At 33.2% G+C, this 21,135-nt stretch overlaps 1 protein-coding gene across 1 annotated transcript in view; it reads left to right on the forward strand.

Moving 5' to 3' along the window:
* Nucleotides 1–21,135, forward strand: part of LOC143230621 (calsyntenin-1-like) — a 67,200-nt gene that overhangs the window by 23,650 nt on the left and 22,415 nt on the right. The window contains exons 2-6 of the mRNA XM_076464475.1: nucleotides 7,567–7,668; nucleotides 10,957–11,140; nucleotides 12,456–12,664; nucleotides 19,104–19,250; nucleotides 20,141–20,332. Coding sequence (XP_076320590.1) covers nucleotides 7,567–7,668; nucleotides 10,957–11,140; nucleotides 12,456–12,664; nucleotides 19,104–19,250; nucleotides 20,141–20,332 — 834 coding nt within the window. The remainder of the gene's footprint in view (nucleotides 1–7,566; nucleotides 7,669–10,956; nucleotides 11,141–12,455; nucleotides 12,665–19,103; nucleotides 19,251–20,140; nucleotides 20,333–21,135) is intronic.

Raw genomic sequence — 21,135 nt, forward strand, 5'->3', positions numbered from 1 at the left:
AATACCATCTACCAAATAAATGTGTTCTAAACTGTAATAATACCGAAATGTATGTAGTCTTTATAATCACTTATGGTAAAATATAACATCTAATTAATGTGTGATGTGATATTGTTGTAACTGTAAAAGGTGCCAGTTAAACGAAGAATGTGATATTGTTGTAACTGTAAAAGGTAACAGTTAAACGTAGAGTGTGATAATGTTGTGACTATAAAACATGTTAAATGTGAAGTGTGTGATATTGTTGTCACTGTAAATGACACCAGTTAAACGTAGTTTGATATTGTTGTGACCATAAAACACGTGTTAAATGTAAAGTGTGTGATATTGTTGTAACTGTAAGACACCAGTTAAATGTAGAGTGTGATACTGTTGTGACTATGTATAAGACAGTAGATAAACAAATGTCCAATGTTGTTAGTGTTGTATGGCCTCAGACTTGCTGCTGAGACACTGTGTGGCTGGCTTGTAAACGTAAATAATAGTTGGGTTATAACATTGTCAAGTTAACATAAATGATAGAAAGTTGCTAAGTGGATTCGTTGTAACAGATACAAGTAACAATTGATTGTTTGTGAAGATTGGTATATGAAAGTATTCATAAGATCAAAGTCGATCAATTCCAATATCATCGATACTGTCTGGTGATATTAGAGGTTGATCGACTTTGATCTTTCAGGCTTAAGTGTAAATAAAAAATAAATAAAAAGAACAAAACCTATTCTCCAGGCACAGCTTATTGTTTTCGTTGTCATGACTACCCAAGTCACAGGTTATAAAGCATGAGCGAAAAGGTAAATATTTTGTTCGTGCCAAGCACTACGTTTACCTCAGAGAATTCAAATTTTTGTTATCTTGTTAAAACATACCTGTGTCTTTATGAAGTTAGAATGGTTTAAACAGAATGTATCAACTCATTGTCAATAACTGGAGCGTAAAATATACGAGGAAGATGGGGAAGGAAAATACGAGGGAATCCTCATGAGCCATGGCACTAGAAATTCCATTGGTTTGGATTAGTGCAAATTAACCTTTGAATTTTTTCCATTTTATTAGACATACTTTTGTGCTCCAGTATTATCCTATTCAATTTTATTACTCATCAGGGTTTTTACTGTCTACTAGTTTATCCTCAAATTGAAATTGTTTTAAACAGAATTAATCTGTGAGACCTTGAATCTGTTGAAATTGTTTGACCACCTGAGTCTGAAAGTGTAGAAGGTTGAAATGTTATTCTCTGTTTTAATTAAAGTCTTAATATCCATACTAACCCTCTTTATAATACATTTTTACTTAAAGTGGATTTCTTGTCATCATGAATCCGAGTCTAAAACTGAAATTGGATCTCACTTTGGTCAAGATATGTGAAGCTATGAACTAAAACTTTAAACTTCAAAACTTGAAGTCGTTCTGTGAGCCAATGTACCAAACACCAAGTTTGATTATAGATTATAGAACTGTTCTATAATCTATCTTGAAAGTTATATTTGTGTTTAGAGCAGTGATAAGGTTCACCTTGATATTTTGTCCCCCTTCCCCATGAAAAAAAGATCGTGTAAACGTTGTTTTGATTTCCCTGCTGGGCACAGCACAGATAGATTATGCATAATTACAAACATGACAGTTTATAATTATGTGTAATAAAACTGATTTTTTAAGATCCACCGTAACATATGCTCTTGTGTTTAAAATAATTGTGTTAGGGCCTACTCTAACAATACGTAATTAAATGAATGAAACAATAGAACCTTCACCGAAGTGTATCTGTTACATTAGTCCTTCAAGCCATATTTATATTTAACTGACGTAATAAAAAAATGACGTTGGTATCTTTGCCGTTTACGTGCTTTGTTCGGTAATTGTGATCTCTCATAACAGTGTGGTTGGAAAATTATATGTATAAAAAATGCATATTAATATAGATAAAGGGCAAAATGTAGGTCTGTGTTTGAGGTGAGCGCGTTACGTGACTTTACACGGTTTATCTTACATGCACGATGTCGTTAAACGCGTATTTACCTTGATACTTGAAACAAAGAACTCTAGTGGTAACTATTAGCAATGTGATGTGACGTTTCGTTTCAGGATATTTACTTGCGTCAAAATAAACACGCAAAGCCTGTTGTGTAGAGTCGAACACCAAGTATCTTAAAATTATGTTTCAAAATTTGATGAATTGTGTCTACATTCGAAATAAAGTGTTATAAATACATTTATGACCGTTCAGGGGTTATGACGTCACTTGTAGACTGTTAAAGTGTTCTACTAGGGGCTATGGTGCCATGTAGACAGTAATTGCAACGAGATATTGACTTGTTTAGTCTCCATCAGGGTCTATGACGTAATTTGTAAAATATTAGCATTCTTCCAGAAGTTATGGAGTCAAGCTGTAGAGCTAACCCACCGTTCTTTAAGGGGTTATGACGTCACGGCATAAAATAATTCCAACGTTAGGAAAGCTTAACACATTTGTGACAATTCGATTTGTTGATAAACTACAATTAACTTAAAATATTTATAGATTTTCCTAAAAGATCATATTGTGAAATATTATTATGCTATGAAGAACTACATAAAACGGTTTGTTTCATTTCACGTTTACAGGGAATGTCAGCAGTATCACTGTCAGGCGTTCATTAAAACCAGTTTGTTCTCCTTACTAGACAAACTGCAGAGAAAAATCTTCGACTACATTCGGTTATTATCCGTTGTTTTTAAACATTTTCATGCAAGTGACTCAATTTGGTCATGAACCGATACGACGTGACATTCTTAGATCGCTTTTTCCTCCTATCCACCTCTTATTTATTCTGGCATGCGTAGATTTATATCATTGACAAGAGAAGATGGGTTCCTGTTGTTTATACAGTACGTGAATAGCGTGACTTAAGAAATGGAATTCCGAACTATCCACTTGAATAAACTTAAAATACGTGCACAGCAAATCGTAAAAACAACCACAAGCATAGTGAATATTTAGTGTAAAGATGTAATTTGAGACACTGAAAATATCAATTCAATTTTAACTTTTTCTTCCACTCTTTAAAAATCTTGGTTTGGTTGAGTTTGAAAAGTTTTAACTCCTGAGGCTCGTAGTTAGTGTTGGGTTTACATATCTACTAGCGACACCTACGGGTGATAAGTGTAAATAACCATTTCATTTTTCTTTTGTTTTCTCCTGGCTTTTGCACTTGAAACTGGGAAACGTTCTTTATTTCTATTACATATTGGTTTGAAGTTCACAACACCATTAATATTAAGTGGACAAACATCAATAGAACTAACACTAATATAATCTTAAAATGTATTATTAACACGACTGACACCACTGTTTTAAAAATGTATTGTTGTACAGACAGAACTGACAACACTGTTTGGAAAATTTATTGTTGTACAGACACTACTGACACCGCTGTTTGGAAAATGTATTGTTATACAGTCACCTGTTTTAAAAATGTATTGTTATACGACCCAACTGACACCACTGTTTTCAAATGTGTTTCAAGCGTCCGTAAAACGTCTTTCTTTTTTATATCTAAAATTACCTTTCCTTATCAACTTGTCGAGCAACATTTCTTCAAAGGTGTTGTCATAATTCGTTATCGGATATTTCTTGACTCGTCTAACCTGTTTTAAAACAGAACAATCACTTCCACTTCATAACCTTGATTATAGGACACAAAACCAAAAGCATCGGTTTTCATCGGCAACCTATGTCCACAATTATAAATGAGGAATATTTTGTACTGCCCAGAGATAAATCGCTGGAATATGTACGATTAGTTCGAGTGGGGCAACTCGGGAGCCGTCGTGTAATGAAGTGTTTTGGTGCGTACATATTTTGGTACCAGAGACCGAGTTATTGCAGCACCATTACAAGCAGACACTCGACCTGTGTTCGTTTCTTGTGTATTCTACAATTGTGAATTGTGTGTGTTAATACAGACACTGTTATTATAATTTTATTAGGTATGATATGCAATATTTTATCTTCTCCTCGATAATCTAAGAAAAATTTCAAAGAAAAGGTTTTTTGATAAAACGTGGACTCCATTGTTTCTCTCCATGTAATGTATTAGACAGTGTCTGTTTTGAATTACTAGTTTATGTGAAATGCACGTATGAAGAGAAAAAGGTATCAAGGTTTCTATATCACAGAACATTACACAATATAACACTTTACCAAGTTATACTGTCAATATAGAGCTATTCTCTTACTTTGTAGTGTTTTTACCTTCTGTATTTCTGCTATGTCCTAATTTTTTTTATCATGTTTTTAACGTTTTGTATTTCTTCTACATCATTATTATTGTTTAACAGTATTGGTGATGTTTTTACGTTCTGTATTTCTTCTACATCGTTATTATTGTTTAACACTACAACTTGGTGATGTTTTTACGTTTTGTATTTCTACTACATTGTTATTATTGTTTAACACAACTACTTGGTGATGTTTTTACGTTTTGTATTTCTACTACATCGTTATTATTGTTTAACACAACTACTTGGTGATGTTTTTACGTTTTGTATTTCTACTACATCGTTATTATTGTTTAACACAACTACTTTGTGATGTTTTTACGTTTTGTATTTCTACTACATCGTTATTATTGTTTAACACAACTACTTGGTGATGTTTTTACGTTTTGTATTTGTACTACATCGTTATTATTGTTTAACACAACTACTTGGTGATATTATTACGTATTTGCACTGCATCCTTGTTATTGTTTACCACTATTGCTTGGTGATGTTTTTACGTTCTGTATTTGTACTACATCGTTATTATTGTTTAACACAACTACTTGGTGATATTATTACGTATTTGCACTGCATCCTTGTTATTGTTTACCACTATTACTTGGTGATGTTTTTACGTTCTGTATTTCTACTACATCCTTATTATTGTTTAACACTAGTACTTGGTGATGTTTTTACGTTCTGTATTTCTACTACATCCTTATTGTTGTATTCTTTAATGTGTCTAGAAGAATCCGCAAGTGCGAAACGTTGTTTGAAATAAAAATATTTTCTTTCATATTTATCTTGAGTGTAAACGTCGTTTTTTTTTCTTAACTTTTATCATTGTTGAACTTTATACAACAGAGGTACTTGTAACGCAAATACAGAGTTACTTATATCAAAGGTGATAACATGATTTTGTATGTTAGTCTAATAACAATCCGTAAATAAACATTTCGTTGAAAACTGATGGATCGTAACTATTTTCTAATATTGATAGAATTTCATCATTGCTAATACCCAAGGCCACATCTGTTTCGTCAAATGGATATTGATTGTTGGTACCGACTTAATAGTCGTATTTACACTAAGTCTGTTCTCAAAGGAACAAAAATATAATTATTAAAGATAGGCGTCTAAAGATATGGTGAAAAATAATTACCAAACCAAATCTACGGTAAGGATGTATCACGTATAACCTCACTGGCGGTGTTACGTGATCACCAAATCCAATGTACTGTAAGAATGTATTTTGATACGTGATCACCAAATAAATCTATGCTAAGGATGTATCACGTATTATCTTATTAGCGGTGTTACGTGATCACCAGATAGATCTCTGGTGAGGATGTGTCACGTGTAACCTTGTAGCGGTGTTACGTGGAATCACCAAATAAATCTATGGTAAGGATGTAACACGTATTATCTTACTAGTGGTGTTACGTGATCACCAAATAAATCTATGGTAAGGATGTGTCGCGTATGTTGATACGAGTATTTATTGTTTTACAGCAACATCATTTAGTATATTTTACTTAGTGTAAGAGTAATAAAAACAACTAGATATGAACTGTTATGTTAAGTGAAACGTTAATAACCAATATGAAGCGAACAGGTACTTCCTACAATTCTACTGCTGTGACGTCTTTTAGTTTTATTTGTTGTGTTGAAATGTGATTTACGTGATACATGACAATCCAGTAGAACTGTTGTCATTGATCTAGCTCGAAGTACAGTTATCAAGAACGTAAACCATCTCTAGTGAACCATGCTGAAACACCATTAAAAATGTAAATTGCATCTCTGCCAATGATGTTTAAAGTCTACACAAACTTGATGGGATCCTGACAGCTGACAGGCACATGCAAGTTTTTTATTCATCTACCCATTCCCCAAAACCTGTTGGGCCAGCAAGATAACAATCCCAAACATGCACCAAATGTTGGGAGATGGTACGTGGCAAGAAAAAGAGAAAAAAATAAATAAAATAAAAAAGGCTAATAGAACTCTCAAAACCATGGTTTGACCTGCACAAACCCCAGGCACAAAAATTAATACGAAGTTATAATAAACCTAAGAAGGACAAACGGCAACCAAACAACGTGGTTGAATTGTGGAAGCATAACAATTTTCTGTTTAAAATAAATCCAAAATACTGTTCCGTAGTACAACTTAGTATATTGTGTAACAACATATTGAACTTATAATAAATTGTCTAAGTACGTGTGCCACTTCTGGTTTTGCGTAAATAATACTAATGCTGTATATTATTCAACATGAAATAAACATGGTACTTGTATGCAGTTTATCTAATACTGTAATATATTAAAAAGGCACTAGTATGTATTTTCCACAAAAGGGGGCCGAAAGCTACCTGGAGGGGCCACCTGTTTTAACCATTGGGACCACTATTCAGTAGTATGTTGTTTGTCTGTCAGCCAGTGAGTGGACTCTAAAATGACTTCACATGAAGCACGCTTAACACTGCAATTTGTACTGTCGTGACGTCAGTAAAACGTACGCATGACATGAATTTTACAAGCAAGAAATAAAAATATTTGTTGCTCTCAATTTTTGTTTTATTTACTCTTAAAAGAGAACAATTTTGGGGACACTCCAGAAGTACATTTAGTTTATATAGTACTGCTAGAAACATAGATGGTACCAGTAAGCGATTATTAAATACTGCTAGAAATACTCAAGTTTTACACTATGGTTATGTGTATTTTATGTTGCCCCTAACCTTTTATGATACTGGGTATATATGTTTGTATACAGTACAAGCAAAAGTATCCGTTCCCAGTGACTAGAAAAGTTAATCTATCATTTTAATTTAAAGTTAGCTCGTGGATTTTAAAAAAAGTTATTTGTGTTACACTTTTGATTTCATTCAGAGCCAACGCTCTGTGCGGGCTTTACAGCTCACCACTGAAAGTAATTGTTGAGCATTTCAGTCATGCTAAGAGCCATTCAACAGTAACATTCAGTAAATCTACATTTTTATACTTTAAGTCACATCACATTTTGAAACGTGAATGACAGTATGACAGCAATTTAGTGTAGAATATCCTGCTTGAGAAATAAAACTTGACATAAATATTTTTCATGTCTGTTCAACCAGTATTTAAACAGTGAATGTTGAGCTTTCCCTGCGTCCACAGCTTTTGAGACGCAGGATAGGAAGTAGTTGTCGTAACGGCGAGACGGACGAACGCTCGGACAAACACCACAGTTCGCAATATATATCTAAAATATACTGAAGCACTGTTCTCCTATATACAGTGATGCTTATAATTTGTCTATATTAATATTCTTCCCTTCCAGTACCACGATTAGACAAGGTGGGTCCTGATGTGGGATACCATGCTATTGTAAAGGAAAATGAGAAGATTGTCGAAGTGATCCCCAGGATCAGGGTAGTGGACGGTAAGATTCTTTTGTTTTTAAGAACTGTACACTAGAAATGTGTTAGAGAATTAAATCAAATAACGTTACATTTTACGAAAATACATTTTCCAAGTGCTTATACTAAGAGGGACGCATACCTAATAAAGTAGACATTTTTAAGTACAATGAAATTAGGCTTAACTCTATTCATAGTCTGTCGTTTTCGGAAGATGATTTCCATGTTTTCTAAATACAAAAACTTGGAGCCAGCTTCATAATTTACTCAGAGTATAAGAATTAGTTTGTGTTACGACAGGAAGCAAGAATTTTTTGATTAAAAAAAATGTAAAAAACATTAAAAGTTTAAAGTATGGCGCACTAATTCTCGGTTAACATTAGCGTATAAACTTTTTATAACGCCCCTTTCTAAACGCATTTTGTTGTCCTCCTAGCACTCCTTGTAACCTATTTTCATGTACAATGTGCGTATCATTCTCTCATGTGTGCTCCGAAAGAAGACAGGCCATGTTCTATCAAAACACTTGTATTCCACCATCATTAAAATTATTCCCTATACCTATAAATTGATACTGTTATATTACTTAGTAGTATTAATGTTTTTACGGTAGTTTTCAATTCTTGGTGCACTGCAGTCTTGGGTAACGATGTTTTGTGGTATCTCTTTATGGAACAAAGATGTATTTTGAGCCTGGCTGGTAGCCCTAGAAACACCAGTTGGGTTCATATAACTTGTTCTAAGAAAGACATTTCTCAAGCTACTTATATACCAAATCGGTTGTGAAACTATTGCATTACTGTTTACAAGAATCTTAATAACGTACCAGTCACCTTAAGTATTAAGCCAGCAAAAAACTGACAGTATATCTAACAATTGAATAAAATCTAATAATACGGTTAAACCCGCTAGTTTTTGTCAAAACCCACGCATTTTTTTCACAGAAAGTTAAAGATTTCACCCAGTTGTGAGTCGCTGATCTTCGCCGATAATTAGAGACAGAACTCTAATAAAACTATTATATATCACCGTCAGTGAAAGTTTCTAAACCTAGGTCATGACTTAAGATTTAAACCATTCTAGTAACTGAATAATATGCGAAGTAGTACAGTCCTATAAGCTGACCCACCCATGGGTTTTTTTACCACGGTAAGGTGTGTGATAGTATTTCTATAGAGCCTTCAGTAGTAATAAACAAGTAATATACATGTAACCAAATGTTCCTATGACTACACAAATGTAACCTAACGTTCCTGGAGCTACACACATGTTATCTAATGCTCTTTTGTCGAGTGTTCCAAACGGTTTTTAAAGTACACTTTCGATAGCAGCTACTTACCTATTAATTCACTTCCACTCCAAAGAAAATAAGAAAATGACGTTTCCAAGATAAGTTTTTTTTTTGTTTTGATTTTCAGTTCACGTACACTGACTGGGAATTCTCTTTGTAATATCCCTGTCGTGATGGCGATATCTGAGTTTCCAAGATATATTGACTGTTCACTTCCTTGAAATAAAAGAGAAAAAATTGTCAAAAGGTTTCAGTGATTCAGACACTTTGTCGTGTGTTATAATAACATATATCACGTTTCGGTGTTCAGATTCAATCTTATGCTTAAGTCTAAATTACCTTTTTTTTTTTTGAAATTGGACTGTTCAGGGCTTGTTTGTCTTAAATCAATATAAATAGTGCGAAGAAATAATATTAATATTCTAAGAATTGTAACAAACATAGTTCGTTGTTTTTAATTTTATAAACTTAATCTCACATTTCTTTTGGAGATAAATAACGTTTATACAATAATATATAACGTTAATTTGTTTGATCATAAAAATAATCAAAACAACAATACTGTAGACAGAACTAATTTGTTATTCTATACATTTTATTGTTGTACACGACATCTGCTGAGTTTCGTTACTACTCCCTACCTTGTTTATCTTCTCTACTACAGCTATTTTGATATATTTTATTGTTGTCCGCCTTGAAGTTGTTCCGTTAGATTAGGTTTTCAAAGTGTTTTTTTGGAAGTACATCCCTCTGATGCCGTATTTCTGTAGTAGTTGTTTGCACTAGTATGTGTAATAATTCACAACAGTAACAGAAGTGATACATCTTATGTGAGTGCTGCCTTCCTTGAGTTTCACTTCACCAATTAAAACTGTCTAATGTTACATTAACATTCTGGAGAGACTTGTTTATGAATAATTTACGAAAAGATACTGCAATTACTTGATTCAGCTGTCTGTGTAGACCCAGCCGTCGTATTGATTGGGAGTAGAGATGGCTCGCTCACGTGATGAAACCGTTCTGGTGTGTAACGTAGGGCGTGCCAGTTAGTGATGGTCAAGTAAATCATAAAGAACCCCACCTCCCACCCACTCACTTTGTTCCTCTCCTTTATGCCTCCAATGTGATAAAATGTAGTTAGTTTCTAATTGACTGGTTAGAAGCAACTTACACCAGTTAATTTGATAAAGAATGGTGTAAGATTCTAAATAATGCATCTTGTAATGTTTGAAACTATTTACATTTGTATGTCACACCCAATTGTAAGGAGAAGTTTTCACCCTCAACTCTAAACAAATCACTTTGTCTAATATCGAGGTTTTATCTAGGTTATAACCATAGAAGCCAGGTATCTTTACAACTATACCATTTTCGACAAACTTGTAAACAAAGAAACATAATCCATGGGAATTCAACCAATACCAGACCACATTTGTAGACATATTTCAGTAATTTGTTCTTCAAAAATAAGAATACAACCAGAACACATTTGTAGATATAATACAGTAATTTGTACAACAAAAACAAGAATACAACTAGACCATGTTTATAAGATGTACTACGGTAATTTCTACAACAAAAATTGGAATACAACCAGACCAGATTTGCAGACATATTTCAGTAATTTGTACAACAAATATAAGAATACAACAACCAGAACCACTGAAATGGAGTTGCTGTTTCAGTGCTTTACCATCAGGTGGCACATTAATAACCAAATAAATTTTTCCGTATATAACCTGATGTCTAATAATTACTCATTTTAACTCTCTTAAGTGCTACTCTAAGGTAATTTGTTTTAACCCTGAGAGTCAAAGATAGTTTTTATTCTTTATCTTATAAAATTATTTATAAGTTTTTTGAACATTCTATGCTGATACCTCCTAATGTTCTATAATGAAAAATATTTTCTTCTGTTTCACATAAAGTTTGCCTTAAATTATTCTTCTAATCCTAATTGTTAAGTCATTAACACTGGTTTCAAATAGTTGTGTGTACACTGTTATTTCATTATTATTAGTGGAACCGGTGAGGTTTTTGGTAAACAGCAAACACCATGGAGAAATTCCGTTTCGAGTTCAGATTACAAATTCGAAGAAAGGAGAAGCTGTTCTCGTAGCAAAAACAGCTCTGAACTGTGAGAAAAGGAAGTCTTACAAGTTTGACATTGCTGCTGTTGGCCGCAACGGTGAAGTTTCTGAAAAGTGAGTTGTTTTTTGTTGTTGTTTCTATTACTAATTATGATTATTGGGGAGTTTGAGATAAGAATCATGTAGTTTTATGTTTTGTCCTTGCACTCAGATGACCATGTGCAACTTCTTGGTTTAAAAAGTTCATGAAATGACAGTTCTGAAAAGGGTAAAAAGAAATCAAAATATTACACATTTGTCTGTTTCTTATGAACAATGTCTTTTAGTTTTCATTTTAACAGGAAGTTTGAAAAAAATATGCAGTACAATATTCTCATTAAGGCTTGGGTTGAAAAAAAACATTAACTCACAGATATTATCTTACTGTAATGGATGTAGCGTGTATGTCACTACCTATGTATGTAACTAAAATTTCTGTGCCATCTGTTGAATAACACCACAAACAAATATTCACAACAGATTTCACACTTTGGATATTCATGATTTAGACAATTAAGAAATAGCTATGGTATTTGCAACAATCATATCTTTATTACTGAACAAAAGTTCTCTCCTCACAACAGGAACACAACTTTTGCTAGAGTAATATGTGAGGGTTTGACTGTATCTTTATTGATGTAATTTGTAAATGTAATGCTGAGAAACTGGAGTCCTTAAAAATATTATTTTTTCAATAAATATTACCACTTTTTGTATATATTAAAACATTACAGTTTATATCAATAAAACTTATGAACATTCTTAGCTCTGTAGATTGAATTATTTTTATGCAATAAGTTATGTATGGCTAAAGACCACAATATGAACACTTTTACTGTACAGTGAATCCCAGAAAAAACTACTTTTTCATAAAACATTCTTTTTTTTTTTTATTAACATATTAATACTATGTTTAGTCATTTCTAGCACAAACAGCTGTCCTGCTGGTGGTGTTTCCACTAGTTCATAGTTACATAAAACCCTTGCCCATATTATGATATCTCTAGAAGTTTTTATTGTAATGATAAGTGTAATGGTAACACACCTTTTTCTTTGACAATTGTTTTGTTGATTTCATTGTATTCATTGTTATAGAGCCCTAGTGGCTCTATGGTAAGTCTACAGGCTTACAATGCTACCAATTTGGTTTCGATACCCCTAGTAGGCAGAGCCTATTCTGTAGCTCTGTGCTCAGCAGCAATTGGACCTTCTGGTCGTTTCACTGCTGGATTCCATTGTTCTATAACTTGGGCATCTGTTGGTGATGTTCCTCTTCCTGTGGTAATTTCTATATTTATTTGAAATATTACTCTCAACGATTTCTTGTTTAGACACACACAGTTTGACATGATGTCTTGCTGATAAGCCTAACTGAACTCTTGTGTTTTAGCATCACTGTACACCTGACAGTGGAAGATGTTAATGAATATGCTCCAGTTTTCCTCCAAGATTCTTACATCATGGATGTTGATGAGGAACGTATGTACAACAATATCATCCAGGTGAAAGCTGAAGACAGAGACTGCACACCGAAATACAGCGACATCTGTAAATATGAGATTCTTACCCCGGATCAACCCTTCACTATAGATTCTGAAGGTAAGGGTTAAAATTTTAATCTATAAAGAATTGTCCTTGATATAAACCTAGCTTCTCTTATTTGTAAATAAAAGTTATTAAACATATATCTTAGTAGATAGAGCCTTTTTCATTTTTTGTTTTGTTTTTTTAAGCTGAAATAAAATTTACTCACCTTTCTGTTAATTTCCTACTTGTTTTTATGAGTGTATTTAACATTTTCAAGAAAAATATTTTCATGTAATATATAATAACGTTCGGTAAAAATCATTGTATTTAAATACATTACAAGATTATAAAAGAAACACACAAACTTGAATTTCTTAAGTAATTGGTGGAGGGTCAAGTGATGTCACAGTCTCGTTGTTTATTGATTGGAGAAGAAAGATTTACCCACAAAATTAGTTCCACTTTTTGAAAATTCAGGAAAAAATAAATGACATTATAAGAAAATTTACTAGAGGGCTGTTGCTTTTATACTTGAAGTAAAACTTTTCTTTTTATTGTAGATAGATAGTAAACTATGCATGTAATGATGTCAGTTCACGTTTGCCCAGTTTTGTGGGCATTAAGCTGTTATTTATAGTGTGAAGGCATAATATTTTCTCTGAATTTTCTGGTACTATCAGTATCATTGTGAGTGGTAGTAAGTAACCTTATTCTGGTGATGTCTACTAAGATCATTGTTTACATATGGTAACTAAAGGCTTAGCATTGGTTTTGGTTTTACCATTAACCATGTACTTATTTTTGTTCAACTTGACAGTATTTAATCTTTGATTAACCTAAAATTTACAAAGCTTAAGCAACATAATTAACTATAGGAATGTATTTATAAATAGGCCACTAGAGCTAAAGACTAGGCTTAGGTTAGTATGTAAGAATGAGCAAATAGGCTGGTTATACTTGTGGAATCAGTTCACTGGAAAAATGAAGATTATTAGAATGGATGGTTTGCATTTAAATAGGGAAGGGGCTGCCTTCTTTGCTACAGCTATTAACTCAACTGCAAGAGAAGTTTTAAAATAGGACTAAACAGTGGTAAAGGCAAGGATAAACTAAATAAGCTAAGAATAAGAGGAAGAGAAAAGTTTAACATAGGAAATGAGTATAGTTATAAGAATAGGCTTAACTGTTACTGTTGTAATGGCAGAAGTATAAGAAATAAAACAGATGACTTTAAAGCTTGGTAGAAATGAAGAATTTTGATATGATGGAAATAACTGGAACATAGTTAAATGTAGATAATTTTGATGATAGAAGTTTCTTTAAAATACATGGTTGTAGATTATTTTATAGGGACAGAGTATTAAAGAAATAGGAGTGGCTTTATATGTTAACTGTGAGTTACATCCTGTTAAAGTTGAGAATATGGAGATTTAATCCATTTTGGTTTTCGTTAGTGGACATCAAGGGAAAAAAAGCTCTTAGTTGGAATTTGTTACAGACAACCAGATGAAACTGATGAAATTAGTAAGAAAACTTTAGAATGAGATTAGGATATCAGCTGTTAATGAAGTCATAATAATGAGTGATTTTAATTTCAGACATATTGATTGGTAAATGCTAGAGTCAAACCATGAGGAAGAAATGTTTGTAGAAACTGTTAAAGATTGATTTCTTCACCAATTAGTCAAGGAATCTACTAGAAATAATGTTATTTTAGATTTATTGTTAACTTCTAATATAGAAATGTTTGAGAAGGTGGATACTGCAAACCACCTAGGTACAAGTGATCATTGCTTTATTAGGTTTGATGTTTTGCTGCATACGTAGATAAGGAATAATAATATTTTGGTGAAATTTTCAAAAAAGAAATGTAAATATATAAATGAATATTAAATGGATTTAAAATTTACTACATATATTAAATGAAATATTTTGACGAATAATTTAGAAACAGTTTGGCTTCCTTTTAACTTTAGTACGTTAATAAAGTTGTGTATACATCACATGGTTATTCAAAAAGTGTTCAACACACACTGTCAAATGTTGACCTGTGTTGCTTGACATTTATACAGCCGTTATTAGCTGGCTGTGTTGATTTGACAAACTTTTTTTATGGTTTGTAATAAAACAATAAGAAGAAAAACTACCAGATGAAATAGTTTTAAACTTAAGATAAATTTTCTACAGATTGTGTACCTTCTGCCAAATATATTATCTTGTTTTTAGTAACAATATTTATATGACTTTGAAGATTTGGAAATAATTTATTATGTTTTTAAGAAATAAAATATTTTAACAAACTGTTAATATTACTTTTATTCAGAAAACAATGCACTGTGTTTACAGCATGTGGCCTTAATAAAAATAACACTGTATGCGGGAAGTAATTTTATATACATGCTACATTTCTTTTTAATCATTTTCTTCCATTGCTACACCACATGGGTCATATAGACTTTGTATCTAAGCAACACTGATTCCGTTAGTAAATTAAACACTAGGGGTATTGTATGGTGTTTCAGTCGTTTTAAGAACAACAAATCTCACTCAGCTTTCATTATATTATCATATGATGCTCCAAGTTCCCCTTTTAATATTTGGAGGTTGTATTCTACATTTGTCCATTCTTAGCCAGTAAACTTCAGAAACAAACAAACAAAAATACTGGCTCACAAACAAAGAAAGGAAACAATGTTATTGAAGAGAGACTTAGAAACATGCAGTGTTCTGTTACGTACTACAGGAACTATATGTTAGATACTGTAGAAAGTGTACATTATGCACCACAGATAGTTTATATTATATACCTAAGAAACTGTGTACAGGATTTGTAGATGTTGAACTGTATGTTTGTTATCTATTCATATATCAACAGATTAAAACGTAACTTAAATTGATCGATCCCTAACGGTTTTTACGTTAGTTTGTGGATATATTCCTAGAAACTGTTACACACCAACCAAAACAGAAAACATATTTTTGTAAGTATTAACCCTTAAACGGCGGCCATCATCAACTGATGATGCTACCTACAACATTCCCGCTGTTTAAGGATTAATTACCACTGTTTTACCTCAACATTGCAATAAGCTTAATGAAATGGTTCCATAATTAATTCACTGTAATTAACATATTTTTGTCAGCGTTTTATTTATTAAATCACTATCACGTTATGATATTTGTATAAAATCTTTAAATAAATTTACGTAAAAATGGCTTCCCAACTGCCGATAATAACTCAAGTTTAACTATTTGAATTAAGTTAATAATTCCTGTTTATTAACAAACACTTGGTATTTAATATTGGAGAATCGTTTAGTTGAACGTTTTCGTTGAGTATACCCACCATGTTGAGAATTATCTTGAAAGATAAAATGTTACAACTGAAATCAACATGATACTCGTTGAGGGCGTAGCACAGATAGTCTATTTATTGTACAGCTTTGGGGTGAAAAACAAACAGACAGAATAGTTTCGTCTTGAGTTTAACTAATAGTCATTTTATTACAACTTACAAATTGCCCTAAATGTCTAAAAATCGAGTTTTGATACTTGTGGGCACAGCACAGATAGCCCATTGTTTATCTTCACGCTGAATAAAAAATATGCAAAATGTCACAGGTTTACTTTAAAGATGTTGGATGAATGACGAAATGGCTCAAACCTACCCATAAGAACATCCAAGTTTGACGACCCGGTGACACATGAAGTATAGTTAATCGCCCTCTCATTGGATGTGACATAGCGGTACGTCATAGCACGTTCAAGGTTCCATTAGAAATGAAACTGTAAGAAAGTTTTTCGCGAGTTTTGAGGTTACAAGGTTAAGACAGTTGATATGGTATATTTGTTTCAACAACACAAACTTAATATCTTTAACACAAGACAGTCACGTGCAGATTTAAGAACATGTTTTCCAGTACATAAAGATACAGTGGTGGTGGATGTTATAATTTACGGTCGGCTTATCGTTTATCTTTTAAGTCTGGATTGTTATTTTGTAGCTGTTATTTTACTAAATAATTAAAAGTTTCCTGTACATCCGTCTCCCAATGTATTCATTAACGGATTCTTAATGTGGTGGACAAAGAGCGAATGCCTCCCGTTGATCCACCTACAATTCTGACGGATCCTAACTCTAAAAATCTGGTTTTGATAGCCGTGGTGGGCACGGCATAAATAGTCCATTGTGTAATTTTGAGCTTAACAACAGACCCCCCCCCCCAGTGGCTAAGCAGTAAATTAATAACACTGAAAATCGGATAGCCGAGGTGGGCACAACACAGACAGCCCACAGTGTAACTTTGTGCTTAACTACAAAACATGCACTACTGGATGAGAAGTAAGCCTATTTAATCAGCCGTTGATGGATAGAATGAAAATGCACAAAGAAGCTCGCACTATGAGGATAAGACTGTCTTCTGTGTGTTTCGGGAACAAGTGAAAAGTAAATAATCAACAGACCTGGTGTTCATCAGCCATGCTTTTAACCTGAACGATTGTCACAAAATAAGTTTGTTTGTTTTTTTCAGCCGAAACATAACAGATAATCTTGTGGCTGCGAATATCTCGTCAGTTAATATCATTCAGCGGCGTATTGGAATATCACAGGTGTTATTTCAGTGGACTTTTGAAAAGTATAACGTAAATTGTAATGTAAGAAAGAAGATGAAATCCACCATAAAAGAAAGTGCTACCATTTTCCATCTATAGTTTAAAATGGAACTTAAATAATCTAACATAATCTCAGTTTATGTAAAATAATTTTAAGAGGAATAATGTGTAAACGTCTAAAATAAACACGTGCAATCCAGAATTCAACAGGCTGAGTGGCATGTCTTTATGCTGTAGTATCAATTATGTTAAGTCTACTTCGTTGTCCTAGGCTTAGTGTTTCATGATTATTTTCATTTTTTATTGTTGTTTGTATTGAAACTTCCTCCAGAGAAGAAACAAAAAATTATTTTCAAGTAGCATCACATTCTTGAAAGCAAAATAAACAGACATCAAAGTGAAGATAAAATAAAAACGCACCTTTCAAACCTTGTTTTATAATATGTTTTGCGATAGCGCTCAGAAGTATCCCGGATTTAATCCCTGAGGATCATAAGTATTACTTATGGAGTCATAATGTCGTATAGATTGTAATCGTAACGTCTATTACCTTATTTGATTTTGGTGAATATTCTGTCTTTTGTATCACGAAAAGACAAAATGGTATATTCTCCTATGATAAAAAAAAAAATGCCACTAATATTAGGCAAACGTTAAACCTAAAGTATGAATGATTGCACAAGAGCGTTATCATTGGATAATTGTAATTATCTTAAAGATAGTTTAAATACTTAAAATGTGACACCAGTGTTAGTACAAGTGAAAGTCCGAAAATGAATATTTTACGGTAATGTTTTTTGTTTTTTTTTAACTTCGCGCAAAGTTTAGTAGTGTAAGACTAGAGGGGAGGCGGATAGTCATCACCACCAACTCTTGGGCTACTCTTTTACCAACTAATAGTGGGATTGACCGTACCATTATAAAGCCCCCACGGCTGAAAGGGCAAGCATGTTTGGTGTGATGGAGATTCGAACCTGCGACCTTCATATTACGAGTCAAGCGCTTAACCATCTGGCCATGCCGGGCCTTATGTTAATATAGTGGCATTTTCATCTTTATGCGAATATGGCACTAGTGTTGCTACTGTCGGAAGTACAGCTTTAATGTTAATGTACATTTTTATTTTGTTCTAGAATTAAAACCACTAGCTTTCTAAAATCTAAAAAAATGAAGAAAACTCGTTTCCTTCTCCCCTTTGTTTTCATTTCATAAACTGGTAAGTGTTTTTGTCCCTTTTTTTAATAAACCATTTTCCCTTTGTGTGGTCTTCTGTTCTACTTTGATCTGATGAACCGGAGTTAATCATGAGTAGCTGGACATAGAACAAACAAAATAAAGAAGTGTGCGCGTAGAAACAGAATTAAACGTGTCATGTATAATAAGGATTATATAGAAACGGTATTGTGTTACCTGGTAACCAGATTAACTACGTTATGTAGAAACTGTATTGTGTCACCTAGTAACCAGATTAACTATGCTGTGTAGAAACGAGATTGTGTTACCTAGTAACTATATTAACTACGTTGTGTAGAAATGGTATTGTGTCACCTAGTAACCAGATTAACTACGCTGTGTATAAACGGGATTTTGTTACCTAGTAACCATATTAACTACGCTACGTACAAACGTTATTGTGTCACCTAGTAACCAGATTAACTACGCTGTGTAGAAACGGGATTGTGGTACCTATTATTAAGATTAGCGATGGTTGTAGAAATTGACTTAAATGTGTCACCTTAGAAACTGATAACAGTATTGGATATTATTTACATTAAAATGTAGTTTTGTTGTATAAGAGTTGCCCAGTGCTTGAAATAGGTCATTCTTGTGTATAAATAAATATATTTGAGTCGAAAATATCTTATCAATGCATTCATAATTTACTATCATTGTTCAGGACGTATTAAGAACACGGAACCGTTGTCATGGGAACGAAGTCACAATCATATTCTGAGAGTTGTAGCTTTCGACTGTGGCATGAAGAGATCGAAACCGACAAGTGTTAATATCAGAGTGAATGAAGTCTGTCATATTGGCTGGAAGGGTAAGTTCAGTTGCAGGACATTGTCATGTTAGCTGGAAGGGTAAGTTCAGTTGCAGGACATTATCATATTGGCTAGAAGGGTAAGTTCACTTGCAGGACATTGTCATGTTAGCTGGAAGGGTAAGTTCAGTTGCAGGACATTGTCATGTTAGCTGGAAGGGTAAGTTCAGTTGCAGAACATTGTCATGTTAGCTGGAAGGGTAAGTTCAGTTGCAGGACATTGTCATGTTAGCTGGAAGGGTAAGTTCAGTTGCAGAACATTGTCATGTTAGCTTGAAGGGTAAGTTCACTTCCAAGACATTGTTTGTCATATCGACTTGAAGGATAAATTCACTTCCATGGTATTGTTTAATAGCTAAGGTTAACTTTTTTACGATCAACCACAGGTAGCCATATTTCTCTGATTTTATAAAATTCAACCTTACTAAGTCCATTTATAGAACGGTGTATTTTTTATATAAAGAAGGAAACTGTGCAGCTGTTAGAAAGTACAAAAGTTTGCATGTATTAAATACAAAAGACAGCCAGTTTTTTTTCATAAACCTATTTTTAATTATATAATAAAACACAAGATGGAGCGGTAAACACTCGAGAAAGTTTCACATTTTCTCCCCCAGGTGCATTACATTATTGTTAAAGTTTACACAAAATATTAATTTTACAGGCTACAATATCCAAAGTACAATAAAGTATTGTTAAAATTTACATTATAGAGCAAAACTAACGATTCTGTGATAGTCTGCATTCATATGTATTCAACAAATTGTAACTATAGCGAGCAACACTGTTGATAGATATAAATATAGATCCACATATTTGGTGAATATTAAATAATATTAGTGAACATACAACTGCTGTTACTTATTCATTACGTACTGTTTGTGTTACAGGAGTATACGATAGAATAGAGTATGTACCTGAGTCGGGCCAGCAGAAGTTGTTTCCTAGTGCCAGGCTGAATCTCTGTGATGTTCCCTGTAAACCCGAGAAACTGTCCGCAAGAATCACCTTGTCCACTGGTCATATCGGCAAAGGTTGTGATCGTGACACATACTCAGTGGAGTCTCAGCGCAAACTGTGTGGTGAGTGTGCAGTACTTAGTTTCAGTTGGTCAACAGTGTATTAAAATATGGATCTGTGGGACCACTATGTGACATACTGACTTAATGGCCAGGTCTGAAACTCTTATGTTTAGGATACTGTCTTCAGAATTTGAATATGGTGACTAAAGAAAGGGAGATAAATCAGTAGGACCAACCAATTATGTGGCCACTTATAGCTAAATATGAAGAATCTTAGACCCCATAGACAGAGGAATGGCATAAATTAAGCAGCATAGTGTAATTCGAACCTTAAACCTTTTAATCTGAAATCTGGCCTGAAATTCTAAATTGCTTTTAATAATTTGAAGGTAATTTCAATAAAGGTGATATGTTGAACACAAGTTACAAGAGACTTTTACTACACTAGTTAGGTGACAAAGTTCATGATACACCTTACACTAAAACTTGATTTGCACGTTTTGTTTTCATGACGTTCTGTTGTTAATGACTTGTTTATTCTGTATTCTGGACAGAGTTTCTCATATTATATGTAGCTTCTCAATTCCTTCTTACAAGTATTAAATGAAATAATTCAACCCAGTGGTTTTGATTACAACTTTCTTTTGCTCTTCAAATTAATATACTTAATATCTCTCACTTCATGGCCAAACTTATCTTGAGACATCTTTTCAATGAACGAGTTTCATTCAAGAAAAGTAACCTGACGTTATTTCTTAAGCCTTTTATTATACTCAACAAAAATATTTTCCTAAGGATCTCCTGTAAATAACATAATGATGTATGTGACAGTGTGATAAAGAAACACAGAGATGTGACAGATG

The sequence above is a fragment of the Tachypleus tridentatus genome, chromosome 10 (genome assembly GCF_004210375.1).
Source record: "Tachypleus tridentatus isolate NWPU-2018 chromosome 10, ASM421037v1, whole genome shotgun sequence".
Classification (NCBI taxonomy): domain Eukaryota; kingdom Metazoa; phylum Arthropoda; class Merostomata; order Xiphosura; family Limulidae; genus Tachypleus; species Tachypleus tridentatus.